General features: G+C 47.2%; 2 protein-coding genes across 5 annotated transcripts in view; one reads left to right on the forward strand and one right to left on the reverse strand.

The window, feature by feature from the left end:
• Window positions 1–17,058, reverse strand: part of JAZF1 (JAZF zinc finger 1) — a 306,522-nt gene that overhangs the window by 88,658 nt on the left and 200,806 nt on the right. The window lies entirely within an intron of this gene.
• On the forward strand, window positions 4,980–6,557 carry LOC308526581 (neutral amino acid transporter B(0)-like; the record flags this gene model as incomplete). Its single annotated transcript, XM_081101702.1, has 1 exon — window positions 4,980–6,557. One exon carries the CDS (start codon window positions 4,980–4,982, stop codon window positions 6,555–6,557), a length of 1,578 nt encoding a protein of 525 aa, XP_080957828.1.

Genomic DNA, 17,058 nt, shown 5'->3' on the forward strand with positions numbered 1-17,058 from the left:
AAGACGGAATATGCTAATTGACCCTCATGCCATTACAAAGATGGCAGCACCCATAGCCAATAAGGAGGGAATATGCTAATTGACTGCCCCACCTTCAAAGATGGCGGCACCCGCAGCCAATAAGGAGTGAATATGCTAATTGACTGCCCGCCCTCAAAGATGGCAGTGCCCACAGACACAAGATGGTGGCACCCAGTCCCCTCAGCCCTCCAGCTGCCCAGGGCCAGCCTGAGGCACAGGCAAGCCTCGGATGGCAGCTGCCCAGCCGCCCAGGGCCGCCCGAGGCTCAGGTGACCAGTGCTGGCCAAGGCTTGTGCTGCCAGCAGTGGCGGCAGCAGAAGTGTGATAGGGCGTTGCCTTCCTCTGATCACCAGGTCGCTTCCCGTCCCTGAGGGCTCCTGGACTGTGAGAGGGGGCAAGCCAGGCTGAGGGACCCCCCCTCCAGTGCATGAATTTTCATGCAGCGGGCCTCTAGTTTTAATTATAAGGACAAATAAATACTGTCTTTTGGCTCCCTGCTATGACAAACCACAGAGTCCAAGAGCAGGGGCTAAGTCTGAAACAAGCCTCGGTCTTTTCATGGGGAGTGACGTGAGGAGAGCTCTACTTTGTCACAGGACCTCAAGCATTTTCAGCCTTTGGTGGTAATTTTGGGGGCACAAACCTCTTCTCCCCTGGCTTGTACCCCACAGAGTCCTTTTTTAAGTGGAAACAACATCACTGCTCGTTGCCACCTTCCTGCCTCACCTGTCTGCTCTCCATAGGCTGACCTGTCGATAACCCAGAGTTGTACATGGGTTCCAAGCATCACTTGAAGCAACCTCCTCAGAAATGGTTCTGAATTTTCCCAGATTAGAAGGGCACCATCTCAAGCGAATGCCTAAAATACACATGTCCACGTTTCTTACATCCGGATCATGTGGCCTATGTGCAAAGGACAGAAAATCCATCCTGTTTGGTGACCGCCAAATGACATGTCCCCAGTGGCCACACCCAGGATAGCTTGCAATAAGGATTCAGGGGAACCATGCAGGGGGAAGGACAGCAGTGTAGCACCTCCACTGCTAAGCCAGCCAGATGCTGTGTGGCTGGATGGCTAACGAGGCCGAGATGAGAGTCCCCAGGCAACAGATGTGGAGATGCAAGGGGAGATGGAAGAAAGGATCACGAGCATTTCCTTCTCAAATCATGTGTCCCCTCTTCCCCGACACCTCGAGCCTGGCTCGTTATTACTTCCTTCACCGATGATCGCAAATCAGGAAGCAAGTCTTTCCCTCGAGAGGATGCCAAGTCAGTGCCACGAGGGCGTAAATCAAGTGTTTCATAAACAGTGTGTGGGCTAGTTCTCCTTCCAGCACTGAGGTCAGCCACCTCCCCTCACGAGCCCTTGCTGTTTCCCAATAAAGTAAGTGCGCCTACGTTTTCTTTGATGAGTGCTGCCAAGTGTCATTTGGGGTGCGGTCCACAGCACTTTCCCTAGGGTAGGAGCTGAGACTTATCGTGGCCCACAGAGGTCCTCAGTGGCCCAGTTTTCCACACCCTGAGCGTCTCATCACCTTGTTCTGGCCTGGTGAACCCGGATTTCAGCTGGGAATAAAACCTCAAGGGCTATGTCTGTCTCCTGACTTTCACACTCCCTTTGATTCCTATGACACCATGCATTGTTGATGTGGAAATTGCTTGGTACCACTTCCCTCCTTGGTGTGTCCTTAAGCATGCATTTAAATTCCACACAAGGTTTCCAGGAAACTACGGAAACACATCCCCTACAGACAAGCTTCGTGTGAAAATTATTGCCCCACTGGGCAGAGCTTAATGGTCCGACAGCATTTAACTCTCTCTGAACACTACAGGGGAACTAAATCTTTCCAAACACTTGGTAACAAGGAACAAAATGTAGGTACCCGATGAGCTATGAGAGCCATACTTGTATCCTCTGTATCCAAATCTCTATGCATGAACCCAGTTCATCGGAAAGTGTGGCTTGAAGGCCGAGTCAACAGTGCATTTGGAAGTCACAGGCCTGCGCTTGCCTGCAGACTGATCCCTTATTTCTCTGGATATCAACCGTTTGCCTTTTGGCTGCCTATTATGAAGAATATGCCTGTCGACACACTTCTACTGAAAAATTAAGTAATCTGAAATACAAACTGTGACTTAAATGGTGAACTCTATAATTTGTTTTGTATGCAGATGCCAGATTTGAGCAGCTATTATCAATTTTCATTTTATAATGTTGACCACATCTTAAAATTTAATTACGCCTGCTATTTATTTCCCACTCCTGGTCTCAGGCCAACAAAAGAGTTCCTTGAACTTGCCTGCAGCATATGGATGCAGGATTTCATTTATTGTTTTTGGTAAAGTCACGTTCGTCCAAAAATCGTGCAGGGGTCACACGAGAACCTTGGGTGCTGTCATTTGCCTGAAGCTGTTTCCATTAGCAGGCGTATCCGTAAAAACACATGTCAGCAGTTAGCCCTCCAGCACTGTGAGCAAAGCCAGCCCAGGGAGCTTCATTTCTATTTTGGGTCCTTACTGTCCTTCCAAGGGGCCGAAAAAGATTGTGGATCGTTGGGCTCTGCAGGAAACCCTTGCCTAATTTCTGTTTTTCTACATCCTTTTTGGAAATCTACCATCAACTATGATGGGACTGTTAACATTTTGCATTTCAGGAAGTAATCTCTGACACCTCCCCACTATGCATTGTCAACAATGTCATCCTAAAACTATTATAAGACCTACAATAGTCCAGTGATGGCGAACCTATGACACACGTTTCAGAGGTGACACGTGAACTCATTTTTTTTGGTTGATTTTTCTTTGTTAAATGGCATTTAAATATATAAAATAAATATCAAAAATATAAGTCTTTGTTTTACTATGGTTGCAAATATCAAAAAAATTTCTATATGTCACACGGCACCAGAGTTAAGCTGGGGTTTTTCAAAATGCTGACACGCCGAGCTCAAAAGGTTCGCCATCACTGCTATAGTCCTTCCATCTCAAATCTTTGGGGATATATTTGAGAATCCAGTTTGGTACTTCTGAGGCACTGAAAAAAAAAGCTTTTTTCTTTTCTTTTAATATATTTTTATTGATTTCAGAGAGGAAGGGAGAGGGACATAGAAACAACAATGATGAGAATCATTGATCAGCTAGCTGCCTCCTGCTCGCCCTACACTGGGAACTGAACTCACAACCCGGGCATTGAACTGTGACCTCCTGGTTCATAGGTCGACACTCAACCACTGAGCAACGCTTCCCTGGCAAAAAAAAAAAAAAAAAAAGCTTTTAAAAAGTCTTCCCGGGCCAGAGTTTAAACATTCAGCTGCTGGGCTCACAGTTAGAAAAACTAAGTCAAACAAGAAGATACTACTCTAAACAGAATTGAGGGTGTGGGTCCTGGCTTTATACAAAATTCTGTCAGTGCTAGTGCATATAGTATCCATGGAAGTCCAGTAAGCCATGCCCAGCAGGAACTTTCTAGATTGTGAAAATCTCTCCTGATTATCCCCACTGAGCATCCTTCTGAGCGGCCCCTCCCGACTCTGACCTTGAGGTAGACCTGCAGAGCCCCCTCCGTCCCAGGGCGCGAGGTTCCCTGGCACGTGGGATCTTTTCAGCACTTTCCCCTCCTCCTCTCTGAAAGTCACCACTGCTTCGCCAACCACGTCTGCTTACACCTGTCCCTTTCTTAGGACTACTCGCTGCTCTCCTGAGCAGTAAGCAGCACACATCAGGGGTCTGGTTCATCAGCAGTTTTCAGGATGAGCTGTGTCAGCATAGCCTGGGTACTTGTCATGTAACTCTCTTGGCTTCCACCCAGTCCTATGTGATTGTAGGTAGTTTGAATCTGAGAAGCACTGGCCTGGAACTAAGAGACCTTTCTTGAAAGGAACAAAGTTTGGAGAGCTCATGAGTGATCCTGGAATCTGGGACAGTCCTCAGAATACTGGCAACCACAGCTGCCTTCCAAAACCTCACAGGTAAAGCTTTGTCTAATCCTCTAGTAAATTTCATTATTCAGTCTAGAATGGGAATTCAATATGCTAGTTACTACACACCACGTAAGCATACAGTTTTGAAGACTTAACCCAAAGACCATCTATTTACTATGGCAAACCGAAGGCACTTTGGGATCTTGCAGTGTCACGTCCCAGCTGACAGGGACTAGAGAGGAAGCAGCCTGTTTTAACTGAGTTACTGGGAAGAGAGTGGAAGAGCCTCCATGGTTCCCCACGGTTCCCTCCATAACCACTCCTGTGGCCTTGAGAACACGAATGCTCACAGGGCTGTGCCTTCCAAAGCCCACTGAGAAGACCAGAAAGCGGACGCCCCGCTGCACATCACCCCTTCTCAACCGGAATCTCTGGAGGCTGGCGCCAGGAGCCTGTGCCTTTAAGATCTCCCCCGGCAACTCAGGCTTGGAGCCACGCGGCCCAAACGGGAGGGTGCCTCTGGGCTAAGGGCCATTAACTCCCGGGATCCAGGACCCAGGACCGCCTTCCGCCCAGTGGGCGGCCTGGCTCCCCTCTTCCCGGAGCTTCCTGTAAAGCCCCCACACTTAGCCTCCCGAGCGAGCCCTCCGCTTCCAGGACCCAGGCACCCCAGGTCCTGCCTCTGGGATCCAGGGTCCAGGCGCCCTGGAAGACCTTCCAGAGCCCAGGACCCCAGGTCCCAGCGTGAGAAACTCTCATATTCTCACTCCCAGAGCCAAGAAACCCAGGCGCTCCCAATTCCCAGCTTTCGGGCTGCGGACCCACCCTGTGGCCTCGGACTCCCCATCTCCAATGGCCAGGAACGCGGGCGCCGTGAGCTCACAGTGCCGGGAAACTCAGCGTTCCAGCCCCCTTCCCCCCACGGCTGCTACGCAACTCGCAACTCTCAACTCGCAGCTCTAAGGGACCTCGGGGTCCTAGGCAGGCGCCGCCAGCTCTCCCTGCTTCCAGGCGCTGAGAAGCCCTGGGGCTTTCACTATGGTGGCCGACCCGCCTCATGGAGACCCCAGAGGGTCTGGGGCGGTGGAGCTCACCGCCAAACCGAAACTGAGCAAACCAGGCGCGGTAGGAGGCAGCCCCCCCTCGAACCCGGTGCTCAGCTGCCTCCGCACCAACCTGCTGCTGCTGCTGACCATGCTGTTCGTGTTGGGGGGCGTGCTGCTGGGGCTGGGGATGTCCAACGCCGGCGGCGTGACCATGCTGGGCCCCTCGCGCCTGGCGGCCTTCGCCTTCCCGGGGGAGCTGCTGCTCCGCATGCTGCGCGTAGTCATCCTGCCGCTCGTGGTGTGCAGCCTCATCAGCAGCACCGCCAGCCTGGACCCGGGCGTGCTCGGGCACCTGGGCTGCTGGGCGCTCCTGTTCTTCCTGTTCTCCACGCTGATCGGGTGTATCATTGGCATCAGCCTGGCGATGGCTCTGCAGCCCGGCGCCGCCCTCGCCGAGGCCGAAAACCACACGGGTGGGAGCCCCTCCGCCCCGCAGGACTCCGGCAAGTCCGTGCTGGATTCTATCCTGGATCTTCTGAGAAATATATTCCCTTCCAACCTGGTGACTGCAACCTTCCGCTCGTATGCGACCTACTACGAAGACGGAGATTTCTACGGAACCAGGATGAAGGTGCCTGTGGGGCACGAGGTGGAGGGCCCGAACATCCTGGGCCTGGTGGTGTTCTCCATGGCCTTTGGCGTGTGCCTGCGGAAGCTGGGGCAGGACGGAGAGATACTCATCCACTTCTTCACCTCCTTCAACAACGCCACCATGGAGATGGTGTCCTGGATCATGTGGTACACCCCCGTGGGCGTCTTGTTCCTGGTGGCCAGCAAGGTCATGGAGATGGAGGACATAAACAAGCTCTTCACCAGTGTGGGCAAATACGTCCTGTGCATCATGCTGGGCCACGGCATCCACGGGCTCCTGGTGCTGCCCTTCTTGTACTTCATCCTCACCAGGAAGAACCCCTACCGCTTCCTGTGGGGCATCGTGACAGCGCTGGCCATGGCCTTCGCCACTTCCTCCAGCTCCGCCACTTTGCCGCTGACCATACAGTGCGTGGAGAGGAACGGCATCTCTAAAAACATCTGCAACTTCATCCTGCCCATCGGGGCCACTGTCAACATGGACGGAGGCGCCCTCTTCCAGTGTGTGGCCGTGGTGTTCATTGCGCAGGCCAACAGGAGGCCCTTGGATATAGTGATGATCACCACCATCCTGATCACGGCCACTGCCTCCAGCGTGGGCACCGCGGGCGTCCCTGCTGGAGGTGTCCTCACTCTGGCCATCATCCTTGAGGCAATCAACCTGCCGGTTGACCTCTCCTTGATCCTGGCTGTGGACTGGCTAGTGGACCGGACCTGTACGCTCATCAACGTGGAAGGTGATGCCTTTGGGGCGGGAATCCTCCAACATTTGGTGGATCGGGGAAAGGCTAGTAGTGGCTCAGTGCCCCAGCTGCTCCAGGTGAAGAGTGACAGCTCTGTGGCTGCAATGCCGATCTTCAGACACTATTCAAGACCATCTAAGGATACTGGCAGCTCCAAGAAGAGCTTAGCCATGTAAGCCCCAGCAGGGACCTTCCCTGCTCTAATGGGGCACTTTGGATATTCAAGTCATGAGAGATGGATCAACGGACAAACTCATTCTCTAGCAGCCCTGCCCGTAAACTATGGGGAAACACAGGCCCCAGCCTCCCTTCCCAACCTACCTCTTCCCAACCCCATATCTGGGAGGCCTTGCTACTGGGATATATGTGTATGTGGGTATGAATGTCTCCCCAAATCTCCCTGGTCCTCAACTCCTGCCCCCACCCAAGGTTAGGAAACAGCAAGATAGAGAAGTAGCATCCTCCACGCCTTATCCTGGAAGCCTGCCTGGCTTCCCCATCTTGGGGCACAGGTCGCCACATGGAATTCTGACCTCTTTGATAGCATGTTCCCACATGTGCCAGCTCATTTGCTGGTTATTTTGGTGGCTGTAGCTGTGTGTGTGTATGCATGTGTATGTGTGTGGGTGTGCTGTGGCTAGATGGTACATCCCACCCTGTCCCGGGAACTCTGGGTAGGGGGAGACTGAGGAAAAACTCTGCTGTCACTCCAGAGGACATTTTTTTACCAATAAAATTGTCAAGTATTAAAAAAATAAAAAGATCTCCCTAAGTGACTGAGGAAGGGCCATACATGGGAGCCACTGTTCTAGCCACTGAGTGGCTCCAAAGTTGCGTTTTAACCTCAATCACACATATATTGAGACACAGAGATTTAGACTAAGGGGAATTGTGACTCTAAAGGCAAAGGAGGGTTTTGGCTGTGTCAGTCCTTGAGGTTGTAAATGGTTGGTCTATTCATTACTCCAATATGGAAGGGCAGCAGGTCAATTTTAAAAAATAATTATCTTAATTATTGAAAGTATTACAGATGTCCCCCCCCCCCCATTGACCCCTTCTAGCCTGCTCCCTCCTCCCCCACCACAACCTCAGGCCTTCAGCACACTATTGTCTGTGTCCGTAGGTTATGCACACATGCTTATAAGTTCTTCGGTTAATCTCTTCCTATCAACCCACCCCCACCTTCCTCTGAGATTCATCAGTCTGTTCCACGTTTTTATGTCTCTAAATCTATTTTGTTTATCAGTTTATTTGGTTCTTTAGATTCCACATATGAGTGAGGTCTTTCTCTGACTCCCTTATTTCGTTTAGTATAATACCCTCCAGGTCTATCCATGCTCTCTCACATAGTATTTCATGGTGTAAATGGTCCACAGTTTTTTTTATCCACTTATCTACTGATGGGCACTAGGACTCTTCCCAGATCTTAGCTATTGTAAATTGTGCTGCTAGGAACATAGGGGTGCATATATTCTTTCGAGTTTCTTAAGGATATATTCCTAGAAGTGGGATCACTGGGTCAAATGGCAGTTCCATATTTAATTTTCTGAGGAAACTCTATGCTGTTTTTCATAATGGCTGTACCAGCCTGCATTTCCACCAGCAGTGTACTAAGGTTCCCTTTTCTCCACATTCTCAAGCACTTGTCATTTGTTGATTTGTTGGTGGTTGCCATTCTGACAGGTGTGAGTGATAGCTCATTGTCATTTTAATTTGCATCTCTCTGATTAATGACTTTGAGCATTTTTTCATATGTCTCTTGGCCATTTGTAAGTCCACTTTGGAGAAGTGTCTATTTAGGTCCTTTGCCCACTTTTTTATTGGATTGTTTGTCTTCCTTTTGTTAAGTTGTATGAGTTCCTTATATATTTTGGATATTAAACCCTTATCAGATGTATCATTGGCAAATATGTTCTCCCATACAGTGGGCTCCCTTTTTATTTTGCTGATGGTTTATTTTGCTGTGCAAACTTTTTATTTTGATGTAGTCCCATTTATTTTCTCCTTTGTTTCCCTTGTCCTAGGGCAGTAGTCGGCAAACTGCAGCTCGCGAGCTACATGTGGCTCTTTGGCCCCTTGAGTGTGGTTCTTCCACAAAATACCACGTGAGGGTATGCACGTACAGTGCGACTGAAACTTCGTGGCCTATGCGCAAAAGTCGGTATTTTGTGGAAGAGCCACACTCAAGGGGCCAAAGAGCTGCATGTGGCTCGTGAGCCGCAGTTTGCTGACCAGGGCCCTAGGAGATGTATCAGCAAACATATTGCTACGAGGGATGTCTGAGATTTTACTACCTAGATTTTCTTCTGGGATTTTTATGATTTCATGGCTTACATTTAAGTCTTTTATCCATTTTGAGTTTATTCTTGTGTATGGTGTAAGTTGGTGGTCTGGTTTCATTTTTTTTTGGCATGTCCAATTTTCCCAGCACCACTAATGAAGAGACTGTATTTCTGTTTGTTTTGTTTTTGTTCCTATTTATTACCTCCCACCCACCCACTCTCCACTGCCTTCCATCCCAGATTCCTCACTCTGTTCCATGCTTCTTTGTTGAAGAGACTGTCTGGACTCCATTGTATGCTCTTGCCTCCTTTGTCAAATATTTTTTTAAAAAAATATTTTTATTGATTTAAGAGAGGAGGGGAAAAGGAGAAAGAGAAACATCAATGATGAGAATCATTGATGGGCTGCCTCCTGCATGCCCCCTGCTGGGGATCAAGCCCGCAAACCGGGCATGTGCCCAACTGGAATCTAACTTGGTACCTTCAATTCTCAGGCTGACACTTTATCTACTGAGCCAAACCAGCTAGGGCTCCTTTGTCAAATAATAATTGAGGGTAATGGCTTGGGCCAATTGCTGGGTCCTGTTCTATCTATCCTATCTAATAAAAGAGAAACATGGTAATTAGCATACGACTGCTACCCTTCCCATTGGCTAATCAGGGCGATATGCAAATTAGCTGCCAGCCAAGATGGCGGCCGGCAGCCAGGCAGCTTGAAACTAACACGAGGCTTGCTTGCTTCAGTGACGGAGGAAACCAACGTTCCCCGCCTGCCTTGCCAGCCTCTGAGCCTGCAGTTTGAAACATTGTAACAAATATAGAAGCTAAACAAAACCCCAGAAACCTGCTTTCAGCAAGCCGGGATCTCAGAGCTGGAGTTATACATTGTTTCGATTATAGAACCGAAACAAACCAGATACCTGCTTTCAGCAGCGGAGGCCTAAGAGCTGGAGCCTCAGAGCTAAAGCTGGCCCAGAATAAAAAAAAAAAAGAAAAAAAGGAGCGGTTGGGAGCTTCTGTTACCCGCCAGCCTGAAAACAGCCCTCAGCCCCTCACCCAGACTGGCCAGGCACCCCAGTGGGGACCCCCACCATGAAGGGTGTGTGACCAGCTGCAAACAGCCATCATCCCTAACCCAGGCTGGCCAGGCGCCCTAGTGGGGACCCCCACCCTGATCCAGGATACCCTTCAGGGCAAACCAGCCGGCACCTACCCGTGCACCAGGCCTCTATCCCAGCACCGGGATCAGCAGAGCTGCGAGGCCTCCCGGCACCGGGATCAGCGTGACGGGGCAGCGCCCAAACCCCCTGATCGCCCTGGGGCTCTGTGTGTGACAGGGGGCGGGGCCACAACCTCCCTATCTGCCCTGCTCTGTTCGTGACAGGGGAAGGCGCCCCAACCCCCTGATCGGCCCTGCTATGTGCCTGATAGGGGGGAGCTCCCCAACCCCCTGATTGGCCCTGCTCTGTGCGTGACGGGGTGGCGCCGCAACCTCCCCATCGACCCTGCCTTGAGTGTGACAGGGGGCGGTGCCCCAATCCCCCAATCAGCCCTACCCTGAGCGTGACTGAGGGTGACATCACAACCTCCCGATCCGCCCTGCTCTGTGCATGACAGGGGCGGCACCCCAACTCCCCAATCGGCCCTGCTCTGAGCCCAACCAGGGGCTGCACCTAGGGATTGGGCCTGCCCTCTGCCACCCGGGAGCAGGCCTAAGCCAGCAGGTCGTTATCTCCCGAGGGGTCCCAGACTGCGAGAGGGCACAGGCCGGGCTGAGGGACCCCCTTCTCCCCCCCGCCCCAAAGTGCACAAATTTTTGTGCACCAGGCCTCTAGTATATATATAAAAGCCTAATATGCAAAGTGTCCCCTTAGGAGTTCAACTGACTTGGAGTTCAATCACTCGTTATGATGTGCGCTGGCCACCAGGAGTGGCGCAGAACGAAGGAAGGCCCCTGCCAGCAGCCAGGGAAGGGAGGACCCAGCGGGCAGCCAGCAGCCTCTAGGGACCCATCTGTGCAAAAATTTCGTGCATTGGGCCTCTAGGTGATTTATATGCCTGTTCTTGTGTCAGAACCAGGCTCTTTGGATTACAGTGGCTTTGTAGTATAACTTGATATCTGGTATTGTGATCCCTCCAACTTTGTTCTTTTTTCTCAAGATTGCTGTGGTTATTCGGGGTCTCTTTTGGTTCCATATAAAGTTTTGGAGCACTTGTTCTAGATCTGTGAAATATGTCATTGGTATTTTAATAGGGATTGCGTTGAATCTGTAGATTACCTTGGGTAAAATGGACATTTTAATGATGCTAATTCTACCAATCCATGAACACGGTATATCCTTCCACTTGTTTATATCATCCTCTGACTTTTTTTCCCCCAATGTCATGTAGTTTACCCTCCTTGGTTAAGATTATTCCTAAATATTTTATTTTTTTTCTTGCAATGGTAAATCGGATTTTTTTTTTTTAAGTTTCTCTTTCTGAGAATTCATTATTGGTGTATAAAAATGCCATTAATTTCTGGGTGTTAATTTTGTATCCTGCTACACTTATATTTGATGAAGTCTTTAGGGCAGTCTATGTACAATATATTGTCATCTGTGAATAATGGCAGTTTTACTTCCTCCTTTCTAATTTGGATGCCTTTTATATTTTCTTCTTGTCTGATTACTGTTGCTAAGGCTTCCAGTACTATGTTGAATAAAAGTGGTGAAAGTGAACATCCCTGTCTTGTTCCTGTTCTTAGGAGAAATGGTTTTAGTTTTTGCCCATTGAGAATGATGTTGGCTATAGGTTTGTCATATATGGCCTTCATTATATTGAGGTATGATTCCTCTATTCCCACTTTGATGAGAGTTTTATAAAAAACTAAAAGCCCAGTGCACAAATTCGTGCACCTTGAAAGGAACTGTGGGCCACGAGGCTGCGGTGGGCACAGGGGTAGGTCTCAGCCTACCCTCTGCGCCCCCCACTCTGGCCCCTCCACTGTGGCCCCCGGCAGCCCCGCTCCCATGTGCTGACGGCACTGGTCCCACTCGCACCCACTGACAGTGTGGAGCGATTGGGGCTGGCGCCAGCAGCAGGTGCGAGCAGGGCCAGTGCCATCAGCAGGTGCGAGCAGCGGCTGCTGCCCCAACTGCTGCTCAGGAGCAGGGGGAGGTGGAGAAGCCCTCGGGGGTGATTGGGGCTGGTGCCAGGCACCAGCAGTGGGTGCAAGCGGCGTCTCTGATGCTGGCAGTGGGTGCAAACACCCACTGGCAGGACTGTGGCACGTGGGAGCAAAGAACCTTCAGTAACCACCAGAGGCTTGCCCCGATGACAGTGACTGGTGCCCCACCTTGGTCTGGTGCCCCTGCTCACCTGCTTCACCATCCCACCACGGCCAACGCCCGCCATGTTTGTCCATGCCCCCTGGTGGTCAGTGCATGTCATAGTGACCAGCTGTTCGGATGTTCTGCCATTTGGTCTATTTGCATCTTAGCCTTTTATTATATAGGATGGGTGTTGGAGTTTGTGAAATGCCTTTTCTGCATCTACTGATCATGTGATTTTTGTCTTTTAATTTATGTGATGTATCACGTTTATTGATGTGCAAATGTTGTACTAGCCTTTGCCTCGCTGGAATAAATCCCGCCTGGTCGTGGTGCATGATCTTTTAATATATTGCTGGATCCAATTTGCTAATATTTTAGCATCTATGTTCATCAGGGATATTGGCCTGTAATTCTCTTTCTTAGTAGTGTCTTTATCTGGTTTTGGAATTAGGATAATGCTGGCTTCATTAAGAGATTGGAAGTGTTCCCTCCTCTTGGATTTTTTTGGAGTAGTTTGAAAAGGATAGGGGTTAATTCTTCTTTGAATATTTGGTAAAACTCCCCTATGAAGTCATCTGGACCAGGGAATTTGTTTGCTGGAAGTTTTTTTTATTATTGCTTCTATTTCATTAGTTTTTATTGGCCTATTCAGATTTTCTGATTCTTCCTGATTCAGTTTTAGAAGACTGCATTTTTATAGGAATTTTTCCATTTCATCCATATTGTCCAGCTTGTTGACATATAGTTTTCATAGTATTTTCTTACCATCCTTTGTATTTCTATGGTGTCATTCGTTACTTCACCTCTTTCATTTCTGATTGTATTTATTTGGGTCCTCTCTCTTTGTTTTTTGGTGAGTCTGGCTAAAGGTTCATCAATCTTTTTTATCTTTAAAAAGAACCAGCTTTTGGTTTTATTGATCTTATGTATTTACTAGAGGCCTGGTGCACGAAATTCATGCATGGGGGTGAGGGGGTCCCCTCAGCCCAGCCTGCACCCTCTCCAATCTGGGACCCCTTGAGGGATGTCTGACTGCAGGCTTGGGCCTAAACCGGCAGTTGGACATCCCTCTCTCAATCCGGAATCACTGGCTCCTAACTGCTTGCCTGCCTGCTTGCCTGATCGCCCCTACTGGCCCCCCTGCCAGCCTGATTGACCCATGCAGCCTGCTGCTCAGTCGTTTGGTGGTCCCTCACTCCCCCCCCCCCACCCTCCCGCTGGCCTGTTGCCCCACACAGCCTGATGCTCAGTTGTTTGGTCGTCCCTCACTAACCTCCCTGCTGGCCCTGTAGCCCCACTCAACCTGTTTGGTAGTCCATTCGGATGCAATGGCCCCTGGCTCTTTATATATATAGATTTTTTTTTTTTTACTCTCTATGTCATTTATTTCTGCTCTGATTTTTATTATTTCCTTCCTTCTACTTTCTCTGAGATTTTCTTGTTGTTCTCTAATTCTTTAAGTTATAGGATTAGATAATTTATTAAAATTTTTTCTTTTTTAAATGTTTTTATTAATTTTAGAGAGAGAAGAAGAGAGAGATAGAAACATCCATTAGAGAGATACATTGATCAATGGCCTCTTGCAACTACTCCACTGGGGACTGAGCCTGCAACTTGGGTATGAACCCTGACTGGGAACCGAACCAGTAACCTATTGGTTCATACATTGACACTCAACCACTGACCCACACTGCCTGGCCTTTTTTGGCTTTTGAGACAGGCCTATAGTACTGTGAATTTCCCTCTCAGGACTGCTTTGGCTGTGTCCCATCGATTTTGGGTTATTGTGTGTTCATTTTCATTTGTTTCCAGGAAGTTTTTTTATTTCTTTCTTGATCCCTGGTAACCCATTCATTGTTTAATAACATGCTTTTTAACCTCCATGTGTTTGAATGATTTTGAGTGTTTTCATTGTAGTTGGTTTCTAATTTCATGTCATTATGAGCCGAGAAAATACTTGCTATGATTTCAATCGTCTTGAGCTTGTAGAGACTTGTTTTGTGTCCTAACATGTGGTCTATCTTTGAGAATGACTCCTGTGCACCTGAGAAGGAAGTATATCTGCAACTTTGGGGTGAAATGTTCTCTACATGTCAATTAAATCAATCTGACCTAGTGTGTCATTTAAAGTTGCTGTTTCCTTGTTGATTTTTTGTCTGGAAGATCTATCCATTGAAGTCAGTGTGAAAGTATGGGGGTGTTAAAGTCCCACTCTATGACTGTATTGCTGCCAATCTCTCCCTTAAAGTCCTCCATAAGATTTTTATATATTTAAGTGCTCCTATATTGGGTGCATATATGTTTACCAGGGTAATATTCTCTTATCAGATCAATCCCGTTAGTATTATGTAGTAATGTTTATTGTCTCTTGTTATGGCCTTAATTTTGAAGTTTATTTTGTCAGATATGAGTATTGTTACCCTAGCTTTTTTTTTTTCATTTGCATGAATTTTTTTTTTTTTTTTTTTTTTTTTTGCATCTCTTCAATCTCATCCTGTGTGAGTCTTTGTTCTGAGGTGGATCTCTTGTAGACAGCATATATTTGAGTCATATTTTCTTATCCATTCAGCTACCCTATGTCTTTTGACTGGAGCATTTAATCCATTCACATTTAAGGTTATTATTGGTAGGTACTTATTTATTGCCATTTTAATTATTTATGCCTATGGTTTTCTATTTCTTCTTATTTTTACAGCAGTCTGTATAACATTTCTTGCAATGCTGGCTTGGTGATAATAAGCTCCTTTAGCCTTTTTTTTTTTTTGGTCTGGGAAACTCTTTATTTCACCATCTATTTTTGAATGATAGCCTTGTTGGATATAGCAGTCCAGGTTTCAGATCCTTGCTTTTCATTACCTTGAATACTTTATACCATTTCCTTCTGGCCTGTAGAGTTTCTGATGAAAAATCAACTGACAGCCTTATGGGAACTCCTTTGTAGGTAATAAATTGCTTTTCTCTTGCTGCCTTTAATATTCTTTGTCTTTAATTTTTGGCTTTTTAATTATGATGTGCCTGAGTGTGGGTTTGGGTTTGTCTTGCTTGGGCAGCATGTCACTTTACTTCACAAATATGTGCTACCAACAATTGCCACTGCCCTAAGGGGGAAATGTTCTGAGTAACCTTGCTACCTGTGACCGCTGCAGCTAATCAGAAATGGTGTATTATTTGGTTTTAGGAAAACTTGGTTAAAGTCTAGATCATTTTAGAGTGGAATCATGAAACAATTTGTTTTGCCCCTCTCAGGTGAAAATAAAAAGTTTATGTCTGTTATATGTGCCATTTTACCTAATAAAGCATGTGCACTGCTGGAAGCAAATTCCAATAGTTAGCATAATAAATGCGAGAAGTTTGTCAGAAGGCTGATGGACACCTTCAGCAGGGCTGAAGATCTGCATATTATCGCCTGCTGCCAGACTGCTGAGGGCAGTTCCCCCAACCTGATGGTCCTTTATTGTTTACCAAACCTTACCTTTGATATGTATATCTGCTTTGCTAAAGGGCAAAATGTGGGAATAAAAAGCCCTGGGTCCAGAGATTCAGGGAGCTCACTTCACTAGAAAGTGGAACCTCCCCTGGCTCCCCCATGCCTCCCAAATTTATATTTCATGTCTAGTTATTCATTTTCGAAGCAGACCCTTCTCCAGATTCCTGAACACTTAATGCGGAAAGACCCTAGCAGTGCATTTTGATTATTTTCAGAGAGTATCTGCTTGTGTTGTTTGCTAGTAGGAAAGATTATGTAATCACTATTCTATGAGGATACTTCTAATGCGTTTTAATTTAAAATGATTCCAAAATTAAAATAACTGACGTGTATTTTGCTCTCTGCTGACAGTTCAATTTTATCACTGGATGTACTTTTCCTCTAATGGATTTATAATCATTATGTAATAGTAACCATCTATAAAGAACAATACAATAAGAACAATTAGTATATCAGGAATCTACCAGACAGTAATTTTGTTTGCTGTGTTTGCTATTGTGACTCACAAGGGCATCTGCTTCTTTCAAATGAATCTGCTTTAATATAACATTTATTTCTTGACATTTCATGTAATTTAGTCAAGTCCATACTCCTTAATTTTTTCCCTTTGATCCATGATGATCTGTAAACCAACCAACTATAAAATTTGAAATGAAAAGAGCAAATTTACTCTTCTTTCTCTCCTTCTATTTGGTTATTTACATTACCAGTCACATATGGTAATAAATTGCCATCACATCCACTCCTCACTGTGGATCAAAGCCTTGGAATACTCGATGAAAATTTATTAGGCCTCTGCCCACTGATTCCCACCTGGCTGCTCACAGTACCTGCCGCCAGCATTGCCTTAGGCTGGCTGGAGATGGAGACGAAGACTCTGACGACTAACAGCTGGGCATCTCAGCCAGCCAACCTGGCCTCCATCCTCCAGGGTTGGCCTCCACTTGCCTTCCTATTTCTCTTTCCTCATCTTACCTACATCTTTGGTCAACTTGTAGCAGAGGCTGACATGGATGCCAAAAAGCTAGAGGGGATGCTGGGGGCAAAGACGCTGAGGCCCATGTGTTAACAAGGGTGATTCGTGCTGCTCAGCTGGGAGGTAACGAGGACAATCTGCAACTCAGGGAACCCAGGCAGAGAAACTCTCTGAGAGGCTTTCCTGGGAGATTATAAAACCCAGGGGTGCTTACATCTGAGCATCTTATTTACTCTTCTTTCTCTTCTTCTATTCTCATGCCACGGTGATCCAGCTAGCACCAAAGGATGGTCAATAAAAACTACATGCTGGTACTGGGTAAAATTTATATAGGAGGTGGAAAATATTTTATTTTCCCCCCTCACATAAGTCCCATCTAATCAAACAAATCTAGCAATAAATATTAGAGACTTTAAGGTCCAAATGAGCATTATTTCTACATTAATTTTCCCCAGTACACTACAATGCCTAAAGAAAAAGAACCCAAATGGAAACCTTAGTAATAACCTATAATTACCTCACAGTGATAACTTAGCATTTGTACAAATGTGACTTTCCAAGGGTTGGAATAATCCCAACAGCCTCATATTTTGAAGATCACTTCAGGCATGTGAGAGC

This window comes from Myotis nattereri (assembly GCF_964212035.1).
Source record: "Myotis nattereri genome assembly, chromosome: 11".
NCBI lineage: Eukaryota > Metazoa > Chordata > Mammalia > Chiroptera > Vespertilionidae > Myotis > Myotis nattereri.